Source organism: Protopterus annectens, chromosome 4.part1 (genome assembly GCF_019279795.1).
Source record: "Protopterus annectens isolate FY-2018-M chromosome 4.part1, PAN1.0, whole genome shotgun sequence".
Lineage (NCBI taxonomy): Eukaryota > Metazoa > Chordata > Ceratodontiformes > Protopteridae > Protopterus > Protopterus annectens.
This window is the reverse complement of record NC_056734.1, coordinates 6,773,654-6,787,694: the sequence shown is the minus strand read 5'-3', so window position 1 is coordinate 6,787,694 and position 14,041 is coordinate 6,773,654. Positions and strand designations below refer to the sequence as shown.

The 14,041-nt window shown below is 31.8% G+C and overlaps 1 protein-coding gene across 1 annotated transcript in view; it reads right to left on the bottom strand.

Moving 5' to 3' along the window:
• Positions 1–14,041, bottom strand: part of OTOL1 (otolin 1) — a 444,489-nt gene that overhangs the window by 186,182 nt on the left and 244,266 nt on the right. Inside the window, exon 8 of the mRNA XM_044070939.1 lies at positions 12,320–12,686. Within this exon, the coding sequence (XP_043926874.1) occupies positions 12,320–12,686 (367 nt within the window). The remainder of the gene's footprint in view (positions 1–12,319; positions 12,687–14,041) is intronic.

Below are 14,041 nucleotides of genomic sequence, written 5' to 3'. Positions count from 1 at the left end.
CACGTTTGATCAAGAGCTTTGGGCAGAGATGAAAACAATGAGAATATAGATACAGCCATAAGAAATGAGACTCCTGTACAAGTTAGCTGGAATTTCTCTCTATTAGAAAGTGATTAGCTTAGTAATGCACGAGGATCTGCCCCACCAATATGTTGAAGTAGTTTATTGATGGTAAACCATTGGTCACCTCCCCACAGGAGGCATGTCAGGCCTTATCCTGTGAAAAGCGACACAATGGCAGATCCAGGACATCATGATGAGATTATATCTCTCAGGTTGCCTAGAAACATCTTGTGATTTCCTTAAGTGGAGTTGGAGACTCTTAATGGAGACAAACAAACCTGGCTTGTTATGCTTGGCTTGCTACCACAACAGCCCTATAAGTGCATTAGAAAATGAACTGACATTTCTTAAATGTTATTGCTAACTTCCTACATGCCTTGGAGGCAAGACATAGAATTTAAGTTCAGACAATATGCATTACACAGAGGTTCAAAGCAGGAGAATGCTGCATTACCTAGATGATTTCCTATTACCTGGGAAGGTACACATGGCCTTGTAGGAACATGTTGGTATATTGCAGTAAATATAAGTGGAGCTGGGTTTGCCTTTGGCTGAGGACAAATTGGAAGGTCCTTCAAAACAATTGGTTTTCTTAGGGCTGGAGATCAAAAAAATGACCCAGACATTAACAGTACAAGACAATAAGCTTAGAACAGATACAACATTGTTTTCATTTTCATTAGAACGTAAAGGGACAAGATTAACAGCATAGCAGACAATGTGATGCCAATGATGTGGCTACTGAACTTTGTTTGTTGGGCAGTATGGCTGGAAAGGACCACCAAATGGTAGCTGGCAGACATCCTGAATGTTGAGTATCAAAAGCACTAAAGGGTTAGGATCCTGTTTAATATAAAATAGTAACCTGGGCATATGGTAGGACTTTGTAAAGGATTATAATAGCATTTCCATTTGGCTGGATGACTGAATATGCCATATAGATCCAGTCCTTGACAAAGATGTAGCAAGACTAGTTGGTGGAGTTGAAGGGCTCCTAAAAGGAAAATGGCTTGCATATCATTAACTGAAGAGTGGGGAACAGTCTGACATCACAGAAGACATTACCTTCTTAGAACTGATGCCCAATGGAGCAGGCATGGTATCATGGGGTTGTATACCTGCTAACAAAAGAATTGCATTGAGTTTGGACAACCAGATAGTAGCAGATAGTAGTTCATGTACTAGTTAAACAAATACCAAATTAGGTAGAGTACAGTGTTTGTTAGGATGCTTGGTATTGCAGTTTGAAGCTGAACGTATTTTTTTTTAAACATATTCCAATCTTGCTGAATGCTGTTGCTGATGGTCTGTCTCATTTCTGGATGCACAGATTTCAAATCTTAGTGCCAGTGGTATAGCTACAGCAGCCCCCCTGTACTAGACAAGGTATAGGGGAATGGAAAGTTCAGAAAAAGCCGTTAACAAAAGACTCCTGAGTGTCCAGAATCTAGAAGATGAACAGTGGAATTCGTAGTATTTATAAGGTATCATTGGACGCATTAAAACAGCAGAACAGACAATATTCTGACACAACATTACAGATATAAATGCAAATCAAAGAAAAGCTTCTTTTTTTTTTTTTTTTTTTGTAAATTCCCTTCACTGGACTAAATCTGCTTTACATCTGGAAGTGTACTCAGTTTACTAAGAAATAGTGTAGATGCCTTTAACGTGGCCAGTTTATCTGATTCTCACCTATGAGCATTTTATAAGTTCTGCACTCTCCATTGAAAGACAAGCTCTGGCATCAACAGAATTTTGAAAGCATTGTAGAAGAGCGAGTCAACTTACATTTTCTGAAATAGGGACAGTCTTTACTTTCTGATAAAACAGTATTAAAGATCTGAATGTATTTATTACGGCTGTATCATCAATATCTTGAAAATCGCATTATTCAAAGCATATTTGCTTGAGAAAGCATGCAGTCTTCCAGAAGTAAGAAACCATACCTGTAAACTTAAATAGAGTGCAGAAAGAAATAACGATCTTTGTGTTCCCCTTTTCTAACATCTTCAGAGTATATCTGTTTAACAAATTGAATGAGTACTGTAGTACCTTTTGTTTCCATTTCTATCTTTTGACACATGCACTAGAAAAGGATATCACTTGGTAAGACATAAAAATAAGGTATTCCATTTTTCACAAATAAAAGCTGATTGCTTGCTCTGTTTACTCATTGGTTTTAAAACATGCTATATGCCATTACTTTTAAATGGTATACAAGGAGAACACCTTTTTATTTAACACATATAAGATGTATTTAGAGTTTGCAGTCTAGTGTGTTTTCAGGGCACTAACAAATTTAATATTCTTCACATAATTAATGTAAGATTAACTGAGCAAATTTCATCCATAAATATTCTGCAGAATTCTTTCTGAGAAACTGGTATAGTTCTATATTGTCACGTTTTTCATTGGTTTGAACTTGCTTTCATCTTATAATTGAGCATGATTGTACTTCTGACACTGTTTTTTCCTGTCTTTGGTCCTGATTCCAAAAACATTAAAAGCAGGCTGACACCAGGTGTTTTTGGAATCTGGTCCCTGTAGTAAGCCTGCTTATAGATAAGCTTTAGACCAAAGTAAGTCACTTGCACTCAGAGCAGGTCTTCTGGAATCTGACCGTTTGTGTGCACTGACATAATTTTCTTTTCAGACAACAAGCTGCGCATTCACATTTGTCCAGGACTAGTAAAATTACTGCTTTTAAACCATATTGTATAAAGATAATTTTATTATACATAAATTAATCTTAACACAGGTCTGTGTGAGGCTATAGCTAGCTTTTGACTGCCTCAAGCAAAAGGTACTATGTACACAGACTCTGAAGAAAACCATTGTACTGTGTTAGTTTTCCTTCTGAATGTGATCTGAAGATATTTCTGACTTCATTTTTCTGGGGCTATTATACATTTATTTACTCCTATAATGTCAAGTAGCCAAAAATGCATTTACATCCAAACCAATAAACCTGGTAAAACTGATACATTTCTTATTCTATATGAATGTCAAAATTATTTTTTTTTTGCTCAAACTTTTTTATTTAATTTTCCAACAATAGAGAAAAAAATAGTTTCACAATTTAAATGACAAATTATGATAAACTATGTACAAAATTTACAAAGGCCTTTAGAGCAAAAGAGAAGGGAATAGCAAAATAATATAAACTTGTAAAGAAGGTTATACAATATCCAACAAGTCTTGCTTCCAATTTGATTAAGTAGATGAAAGTATATCTGGATTCATTGTCTTAATAAGAGAGAGAACTTTCTCCCAAGGATTATTAGTCCATTTTTTTGGGAAAAATTCTGAGCTCTTTAGCTTTTATTTCCGTTGATGCTACTTCATCCAATAAAATCATGAAGTCTTTGAAGGCTGGAATGGAGGATCATTTCCATCTGTTTATAATGCATTTTTTGGCTACTGCCAAAATTGTCCAGAGAAGATATTTATTTTTGTTATTCATTGTAATAGATTCATTTACATTCATAAAAAAATAAAGATTTTGATAATATAAAGGAATCAATAAAGATAGCTTGAAGGAAATTGCCAATATATTTCCAAAAATTCTTAATGAGAGAGCATTCATAAAAAATATGAGACCAACCGGCCTTGCATTTTAGAGAGCATTTCCAACATGTTACCTCCCTAGAAAGATTAAATTTAACAATTTTACTAGGAGTATAGAAAGCTCTATGCAAGAATTTCCAGGAAAAAAATCTTCCAAACTTGTAAATTAGAGGTTAATTTAATGGAATGTAAAAGATTAGTTTTATTCTCAGAGGTTAGGGACAATGTACAATCTTTAAAAATTCCAAAATTTCTGATTAGGAATAGTTTTATAGTTAATAATGATTTTATAAAGTTTTGAAATTAAATTCTTCCAATTAAATTCTCCATGTAGTATTTCATGTTTAAGAAATATAAATTGGAATGATGATTTAAAGGAAGAATTTGCTATTGTTCTGCATAGATCTTGAGTAAATGGAAGTAGGCTGTTGAGAGCTAACCAATCTGATTTTGATAAATTAAATGTTTTAATTAAATTTTGTGCATCCAGGGTAACTAAGTTTATTGTGCAATGATACCAGCATGTAATATTTTTATTTCCCGATTACTAAGAATATCTGTGCTGATATTATTAAAAATGTTTTTTGTAATTTTTAAGGGAAATAGTAACTGTATCCATAGTTTAATTTCAATATTGTTGACAAAACTTAGGTTCTCCTGTTCAATTCTCAGCTGGAATACCTTCTGCATGGAGTCTGCATGTCCTCCCCGCAGTCAAGTCACCTCCGAAAGACATGGGTGAATGGGCATGCCTTTGCTGAAGGTTGGGCATCGGGCTGGCAACTCAGCACCATAAAAATTGACTGCCAATCATTAGCGGACCAGAGTTCCACTGTGGTGACCCCTAACAGGGAAAAGCCAACATTGTTGATAAAACTTCTAGAAGTATTGTAAATATAGTTTATATAATTTAGATTTGTGGGTTTAATAATATTATATTGTAAATTGACACAAAGTGCATACCAAAGTTTGTTGCTCAGTTCATTTAGTTGTAACTTTTTATTAATTTATTTTCATTTAGGATAATAGTAGCATGTAGGGTTTTCCAAGCTGAAGAAAATTTTGGATCAATCCAATTTAAGATTGTTTTAAGGTTAGAAGCTTTACTATAGGATTCTAAATCTGGAAAATTTATTCCTGCACAATCCCAGGGTCTAATATGATTTGATAAAGCTATTCTATTTTTTTGGATGCCATAAAAATTTTAAGAGAATTTTATTTATTTCTCTTAAGATACTTTTACTGGTAATATAGGAATAGATAAAGCAATGTCATTTATTTTTGGCAACAGAATCATTTTAATTAATAGTAGCCTATCTTCAAATTTTAAATGTAATTTATTCCATTTCCCTGTAAGAGTTTTTAATACATTCACAATATTGTTATAGTTTGTATTTAAAGTTAAATCAATATTTTCACATAGTACAATCCCTAAATATTTTAAAGAAGAGACCTGTTTCCCAGTTATTTCATTTATAGTCTATTTAGTGTTATCATTGAATGTTTTTTTATTTAATAGCATGTGGTTAGATTTAGAACTGCTAATTTTTAATCTTGAGATATAGTAAAATGTTTTAACTAGTAAGTCTAATTCTTGTAAGGATTCTTCTGAGTTTATTAAAGTAAGTAAGATATTGTCTTTATCTTAGAGTCAAATTGATTATATATATTAATGCCTTTCATTTTGGGATTAAAATGGATTGCCAAAGAAAAAGATTCTATTGCTAATGCAAATAAAATTGGGGACATTGGGCATCCTTGTTTGGTGACTTTAGCAATTTCAATAGATTCAGACATAAATGATCCTAATTTTACATAGGTTAAATTATTATTATTACAAATATTTTTTATAAAAGTAATGAACAGTATAGGGGAACTTAAATGATTCAAGAATTTTAAAAAGAAAATTCCAATTTAATGAGTCAAAGTCTTTTTCAATATTGAGAGTGATTATAAGAGTTTCTTGATTATCTCTATTTAAGATATCTATGGTGGTTAGGAATCTTTGAATGTTGTCTTGAGTATGTCTATTATAAATAAAGCCCATCTGATCTTCAGTGATGAGATGTGTTAGTGATTTTTTTAATCTAACTAAAATAGACATTAAAATTGTATAATCATTATTAATCAGAGAAAGTGGCCTACATGAACTACACAGATAAGAATCTTTATTTTATTTTAGTATAGGGGTAATTAATGAATACCTCCATGAAGGTGGAATTATATCTTGTAAGTAGGATTCATTCAGAGCCTTGTGTAAGACTGATATAGCAGAGGATGGTAGAAGCTTATATATTTCGTTAATAATACCGTCTATGCCTGGTGCTTTGTTATTTTTGCTTTCTTTAATTTTTTCATTAATTTCCTTTAGGGAAATTTGTTTCTGAATATCATTAATTAAATTTTCTGCTAGGCTTTTTAATTTGGAAAAGTCCAAGCCATGATCTGACATTCTATATTGAAAATCTTTATTTTTGTACTGTTCTGAAAAGTGATGTTTAAAGGTATCCAAAATAGCACTTATATCAGAAACATTTTATTATTTCTCCCTTCATGAATCACACTCACAATATTTTTTTCAATGGAATGTCTTTTTACTCTCATTGCTAGGTTGTGCATATATTTTGGAGACACAGAGAAAGAATTTAGTTTTCACTTTTCTAGGGTCAAATTAGTTTTGTGAGTTAGGATGTTGTTATATTTTTATTTAAAGATTAAATTTCCTTTTTCTTATTCGAGAAAATTCTTGTATGCAATTTGTTTTTGTATGTTAGATAATTCAGACTCCCATTCCTTTGTTTTATTATTAAACCATGTAATAGTTTTGCCATATAAATATGCTTTCAAGGAGTCCCAGGGGATTACTACATTTACCTTACTGGTTAGGTTTGTATCGAGGAAATATTTTATTTCTGAGTCTAACCAAGGTTTAAACTGTTTTAAACTGTTTTAATTTAGTAATATAGGCTGGAATTCTTTTAGTGAAAGACAATTTCTTAAAATCCATTTGAAGATTAAAAATGAGTGCATTATGATCAGATATAGGGCATGGGGTTATTGTAAAGTATGATATTTTTGTTTTTAGATCATGGGATTTAAAAAAAAGTTCATTTCTAGTCTGAGTCTTATATCTAAAATCATAGTGTGAGAATTCTAGTGAGTTATCATTTCTGAGATAAAATAAATCATATAGCTGTAAGTTATCTATCCATTTTTAAGATCTTTCCCTATAGAGGTAATACAAAAAGGTCTTTTATTAGAGGTTTATGAATCATTAAGTAAACAGTTAAAGTCTCCTCCTAGGATCAGACTATCCTTAGTATTTTTCATGATAAGTTCTAAGTTCTTTTATTGTTTGTACTCCAATTCCAGGAAACCAATAAGCATTAACTAATGTCCAAATTCTGTTACAAAATTTTAATATTTAATTGATAAAAGACCCTCCTTATCTTCATAATTGTAAATAATTTGAAGAGAGATAATGTTTTTCTTCCACAGTGTTAAGACTCCTCTAGTTTTTTTTAGTCTGTGAAGAAGAATTGAATAGTTTTAAGTATTCATTTAGATTCCAAATAAAGCTATCATTTGTTTTGAAGAGAGTTTCTTATAAAAAAAACTACTTGTGCTTTATTTAATTTCAAGTATTTTAGTAAATTAAATCTTTTCCTTGGGTTATTTAAGCCATTAACATTTAGAGAAAGAAAGGTCAATTCTATCGTATGTACTCAATGGTTAAGAATGTTAGAATGATATAGTAGCAAGCATTTGTATTATTTAAATCTTGTACAGCCTTCTTGAAAAGGTTATATTTTGATGACAAATTGCTAATTCCCATTAAAAATATATAATTTAAAATTAGATTGAGGCCTGAAAAAGGAAAAAAAAAGTGATTAAACTTCAGTAAATCCTTTAACTGTCATTGAATGAAAACCATTCCTAATCTGACAGAACAATGGTATCCAATCAGATTAACCATCATTCCAAAGATCTGAACAAAATTGCCCAACTTGAGGCTCTAAAATATGTATTCTATGGAAATTCTATAAGTTAATTGGTATGAGAGAACAACAATATATTGATATAACATAATTTTTGATTATAATTAGTGCAATTTAGACTTCACAAATGAATAGCATTGTTTGATTGAAAAAAAAACACATGCTCATTACTGCATGAATCTTTACAGAGTCAAATAATTATCAGATTTACAGTGGATTTGTATAAGAAGGTTTGTAAAAAGAGAGTTATTCAAATAAACAATTGATTATGTAAGCACTTCTATTAGAATTAATAAATAAATAAACAATGTTAACATCAGTTAGAATAAATCAGTAAAACAGTAGATCAGCACTTAAAGACACTTTATAGTTACAGTAATAAGTTTGAATATATTGATGAATTGAGTCACTTAAATATATTGCATTCTTCACAAAGCAAATATTAGTTACATGACTGACAATAAATAGGTAACATTTTATCAAGGGAACGTTATGCTAGAGATATTGTAAGTCAAAACTGTGACTATTTCCAAACAACCTTGTAGTTCACTCCATTTTTATTATAAAAGTAAAATGATATAATCCAGATGACTAATAGTCTAATAAGCATCTTATTAGTCAATATATGTTAATAGCTGAGAAGAGGTAGTATCAGTACATAACGAATCATTTAGAGAGAGTAATTAATCATAAACCTCTCTTATGTGGAAAACTTTAAATAGTCATCATTTCATTAATGCTGACAAATTAGATGCATAGCTAGTGGCAGTTTTTCAGACTTTCAAGATTTAATAATATTATAAATCAAGGTAACATCCCATTGTACTTTCTAAATCTCACTTGCTTCCTCACTATCAGGGAGAGCCTTTCTCAGAAAAGCGTATAGTTTATGTCAACTGAATCAATTTATTTTCCTATATGGCTTTTCAGCTTAACAGCAGTATAAAAATCATTGTGTACTATAAAATAAAGAGTTAGCTACAAATTATGTTAATACAACCAAACCGGGCTGTAGAATTAACTTAACTAGATCATTTCCCTTACTATGAAGTGCTTTTTAAATGGTGCTTCCCTGTAGAATAATATCCCATATCACTGTACTGTTTCTAATAACTAGACAACACTACAACAGTACAATTATGGGCAAGGGAACAGGGTATTAATATGTATGATTAAGGGAAACCAAAACTATTCAATTAGTGTTTTCCATATGCTCGCATGTTTAGAGAGCTTTCGATGACCATGCAGTGATGCCAATATTAATAAATCACTGCTTAAGTTTCCAAATAAACCAAGTACAGATGTACAATTTTAAGGCATCTAACATTGCTTCCAGTTTGTTACAGTTTTAATAATCATTTATTGCATAAGTTATGTATTATCTAATATACTATTCTCTGCTAGATTAACAGAGTAGGCAAACCAATGCAGACCAACACACAGGTCTCATGAAACATCAGGAAAAAAAGAATCATGCCACACTACACAGTCTGCATTCAAACAAGTTTCACCCATATGGGATGAAGCTTAGTGAATTAAACAATTGCAGGCATATTTGAAGGAAAGGAAACTGCTTTTCACCCAGCATTCTGTATGCATCAGCCAGTCTGCAAAGCTAACTCAAACAGATTGTTTCTCTCTACAAAGTGAATTTTAAATGATGCTTCCCTATAAAGTCACTTTCCAATTCACTCTGCTGTTCCCCAATAACTGAACAACATTAAAATTATGGGCATTAATGTGTATATTTACAAGTGGTGGTGATTGTAGGAAATCAAACTACATGCCTGTCCCATGAAGCACTAAAAAAAAAAAAAAAAAAAAAAAAAAAAAAAGGAAACTCACTACACCACTTGGTCTGCAGTCAAAGCAAGCCTTACCCTTATTGAGTGAAGCCTAGCAGATTAAACAATTGCAGTTATATTTAAGGGGAAAGAAACTGCTTCTCTTTTCCAAAGTAATGCCCGAGACTATTATTCTGTGAATGGGTATCAGTAAACTGTCAGCTTAGAATGCTAAAATGTTAAGCTGACAAAAAAAATGTTTACAAGGGGAGAGAAGTCTGTACCAAGTTTAAGTCACATATTATAACACAATTTGTTGAATGGACCTAAGTAAACATATGTTTTGTCAGATATACACAGAACTAAGTTCTGACAGTAAACATTTCAGATTCATAAACAAAAAACTTTTTAACTTTGTTGAAAGAAATTAAAGTCTAGGAGAGAAGATAAGCATGTGTGCAGAACCTAATTGACTATATATTAAACATTCTTAGCTATTATATCTGATTAAGAGACAAATAATATTAATTTTAAGTTTTATATAAATATATATATATATATATATATATATATATATATCACTAATAAGATAAATGAGGAAGCATTCACAGACAAATAAAGTAGTGATGCATGCTTCTTTAGATGTTCATAGACATTTTATGATTTAGTTTGGCCTTTGAAAGAACTAGAAAGTCCAGCACTCTTAAAACCAGTCTTTAACTTCTTCTTTTTTACATCCTTCCAATTATTTTTCTCAGATGATCTTTTAAGAGTTGTTGATGGTGACCAGTCCATACCTTCTGGGATTGTAATGATGTTGTTGTTTTGGATGAAAGAGACAGCTTCTTCAACATTATTGAAAGATCTCATTTCATTCTGATGAAATATTTTGATTTTAGTTGGGTAGACAAGTTGTGCTTTGATTTTATTTTGCTTTAACAGTCTTACCAGTGGCCAAGAGTTTTTCCTCATTTCCAAGACTCTCATGGAGTAATCATTATCAAACCTTATTTGGTTACCTTTGAAAGATAAGGTACCTTTTCTCCAAGCTGTATTGAGTATATGTTATTTGTCTAAGAAGGATAGGAGCTTCACGACTATGGATCTTGGGGAAGCATTAGAAGAAGAAGGAATAGGTTTCCCAATGGCTCTATGTGCTCTTTCAATCCCATAGTACAAACCTTCTTTTAAGTCTAAAAAATCAGGTAGCAAGGAATTTAAAAAAGAGGTGATATCTTCTCCTTCTATTTTTTCAGGGAGACCAAAGATTCTTATATTTGTCCTCCTTTCTCTGTTTTCAACATTATCTATTTTGTTTATCAGCCAGTAATTTTGTTGCAGAATTAATTTGCAGTGGGATTCATCTTCTTTAAGTCTTCCATCTATATCCCTCAGTGAAGTCTCAATGTCTAGAATTTTAGATTGTTGTTGCTGAAGGATATCCTTCAAAACATCAGTTTGTTGTTGACAGTTTATCTTTAAGTTTTCAAGGTTGTCAGTAAATCTGTCCATCTTTAAGGATAATTCCTGGAGAGTGGTAGATATAGACTGGAATTATTTTTTAGTGAGGAGTCAGAATGTAAGGATTTTGAGTTGCTCATCTCTGTTCAGATAAATAATCATCAATTTTGACAGGAAATTCTTTAAGAAAATGCTCCAAAGTTGAAGATCTGGTAGATTACAGGTTCTAAAACAAGTTGTACAACTTTAAAGAGCAAATAATCGAATTTTAAATAATAATTTTCCTGTTTCTTAGTAACTGATGAGGAGCTCAAGAAAAAAGCTGTTACCAGTTGGCCATCTAGGCTCCGTCCCCAGACTCTGAATGACAAAATTCTGAAGAATTTCTGTTGCTGGAACAACACACTTTCTCAGAGTCATAGATGAATGTGGTTCAGACAGCGTTCTATCAAATGTCTCAGATAATGTATTTATGTTTTGAACATGCTTTTATGTTTCATATAATATCTATGCACACATACACAGAAGCAATTGGTTCTGTTGAACTGTCATTTTATTGAAAATTCTTGCAAATTCTGATCAGTTCACATTTTATTGAATGAAGCAGGATACTGTCACTGCAAGATCATTTCACAGTGGGCATTAGTGTGTTTTTCCCTTTCTTGAAGCTGGTGTATGCAAATATCTATCGATCTTTCTATCTCTCTCTCTCTCTCTCAAGTATATATATATATATATATATATATATATATATATATATATATATATACACACACAAACACACTTGTGAAGTCGGTTGAATGAGTTAAAGTTTTGTGTTTTGACAAGATGTAATTTTTTTTGTCATTGCTAATATCAACAGATAAGATAACAGAAAATAGGTGATACATAGACAGACAGACAAATAGATGGATTGATAGACATATACCTGTAGATAAAGATATATAAGATATATTTAGTTCTACAACAGGCTCTCAAGTCACAAGTGCTCAAAAACCACTAGCTTCAAACCAGGGACCACTAGCTCCAAACCAGGGACCACTAGCTTCAAAGTAGGAACTGAAGGTTATTGTAGCTAATACAGGACACCATTCATGCTCAAACCCAAATATGAGATCAGTCAAGCAGCTGCCACAGCTTACTCAAACATATTATTCTCATACATACAATTTTTGTATTTGAGGTGCATGTATCAGAGTATGGTTTTGCTCATTCAGAAACTCAAAGTTTCTAAATTGCAGACCTTTAGTAGCAAGCATAGGTAAGAACTAAGTTTCCTAACCCCTTTTTGTAGCTGCAGATGATTTTTTTTTCGAGCACGTTTTGGCTTACATCTTACAATATAATTTCTTTGCTTTGTGTCACATAACTTTCAGTTAGAAAGTATCACCATGTCAAGAGCAAAACATGTTTGTAATGTTAAAAATAATTGTTGCACCATACCTTGCACTCCTCTGTCACCTTTCTCGCCTTTCTGTCCTGCTTCAGGTGGACAGCAGTCACAGCAGTTGAAAAGCAGGCCACCTGTATCTAGAGTGAAATTGTCATATGGAAAAAGAGTTGTGCCAGTCCTGAATCCTGGATATGCAGTCTGCAGATCAGTTACAGCTTCCATTGTCCCAATGGTGTCTAACATACTCAATTCTTCCTCTTGTGTGACCACAGTCTCTAAAGCAGCAGTTGGCTCAACTTCAGAGGGTGGTTTCTTGAAAAACTTTGGTATTTCTGTTGATTTTGTATTGACGTGCATGGCTGCTACAGTCAAAATCAAAATTGTGGTCTTCCATGCTATAATTCCCATTTTGGATTTCTGAGAGAAGGCAAGGAAAATATTTAGAACATGTCAAAAGAAATTATTTCATATCGTTAACAAGAAAAGCAGTCATGAAATATGCATTCTAGTTTGTTTACTTCTTACCTATACATAATAAGAAGCTTTGTTTTACCTTTAAACTAGAGAATCATCTATGTGCTATAACATCCTACATAACTGGTTTCCATCAGCACTGTCTGGTATACCTTGTAATAATAAAAAGCTACCCAGCCATATACCGCACAGTGCTATAAAATTCTTCCCCTAACAAAATAACTGGCACATTGGTTCTGTTTGTTCTCACGAAAATTAATATACGAATTATGTAATTATATTTATTGTATTGTTGTTTAATAGAATGCAACAAATTTAAGAGTATAAAGTATTGCTATTAAAATTAAATGCAGTATATGTAAGGATGTGCAAATAATATATAGAGAGAGTAAACAACATTATTCTTTAGGACTTTTTTAACAGAATAATATAAGCACTGTCTCTTTTATAAATTACTTCACATTCTAATTGCTTAATCTGTTATCTTTATATAGATAGATAGGTGCACAGATCGACAGATAAACCAGAAGGGTACTCAGAAATATTTAGTCACTAAAGTTAGTAAAAGCACACATATAGAGAAACCAGTGCAACCAAACATACATAGTTCTCAACACTGCTTATCTATCTATCTATCTATCTATCTATCTATCTATCTATCTATCTATCTATCAGTTATCTACCTCTCTAGTTAGCTACCTATTTATTTATGTGTATGCAATTCCTTTAACTAGAGGCAATCAAATGTATGCTGCATAGATTTGCAAATTATAGATATTGCCAGGAAGTTTAAAATATTACATCATAAGGGTTTATTGTCCAATTACAATCATATTGGCTAGGTTTCTATAGATTTCTTTAATGGTAGATTTGAAATATCAAGTGTAATACAACAGAAAAAACAGACAAAAAAAACATATTTAGCCGACATTTTTCTAATGTCATTCTATTTCTATTTTTTAATGTATTTATTAACATAAAGTATAAAATATTTCTCTGACAGTGACATCTGCTTAATTTTCTCTAACTCCATTGAATTTCTACTTTAAATTTAATCATTAACACTACATTGTTAGATAATTCACACATCCAGCATCAGTTTATTGTTGGATCACTTGTGCTCTTGTACTGTCTGTGTAAAGAGTAATGCAAGGAATGGTCTTATGAATATATGTGTAGTCCAACACCAGCCTTGATAAAAGTAACAAAAGAAAGTTGAGCTGTAAGAAGGTAGCAAGTAAAGCATTCTCAGCACAGTTCATTACTAAGATGGAAACAATCTGTTCACTGTTAAGTAA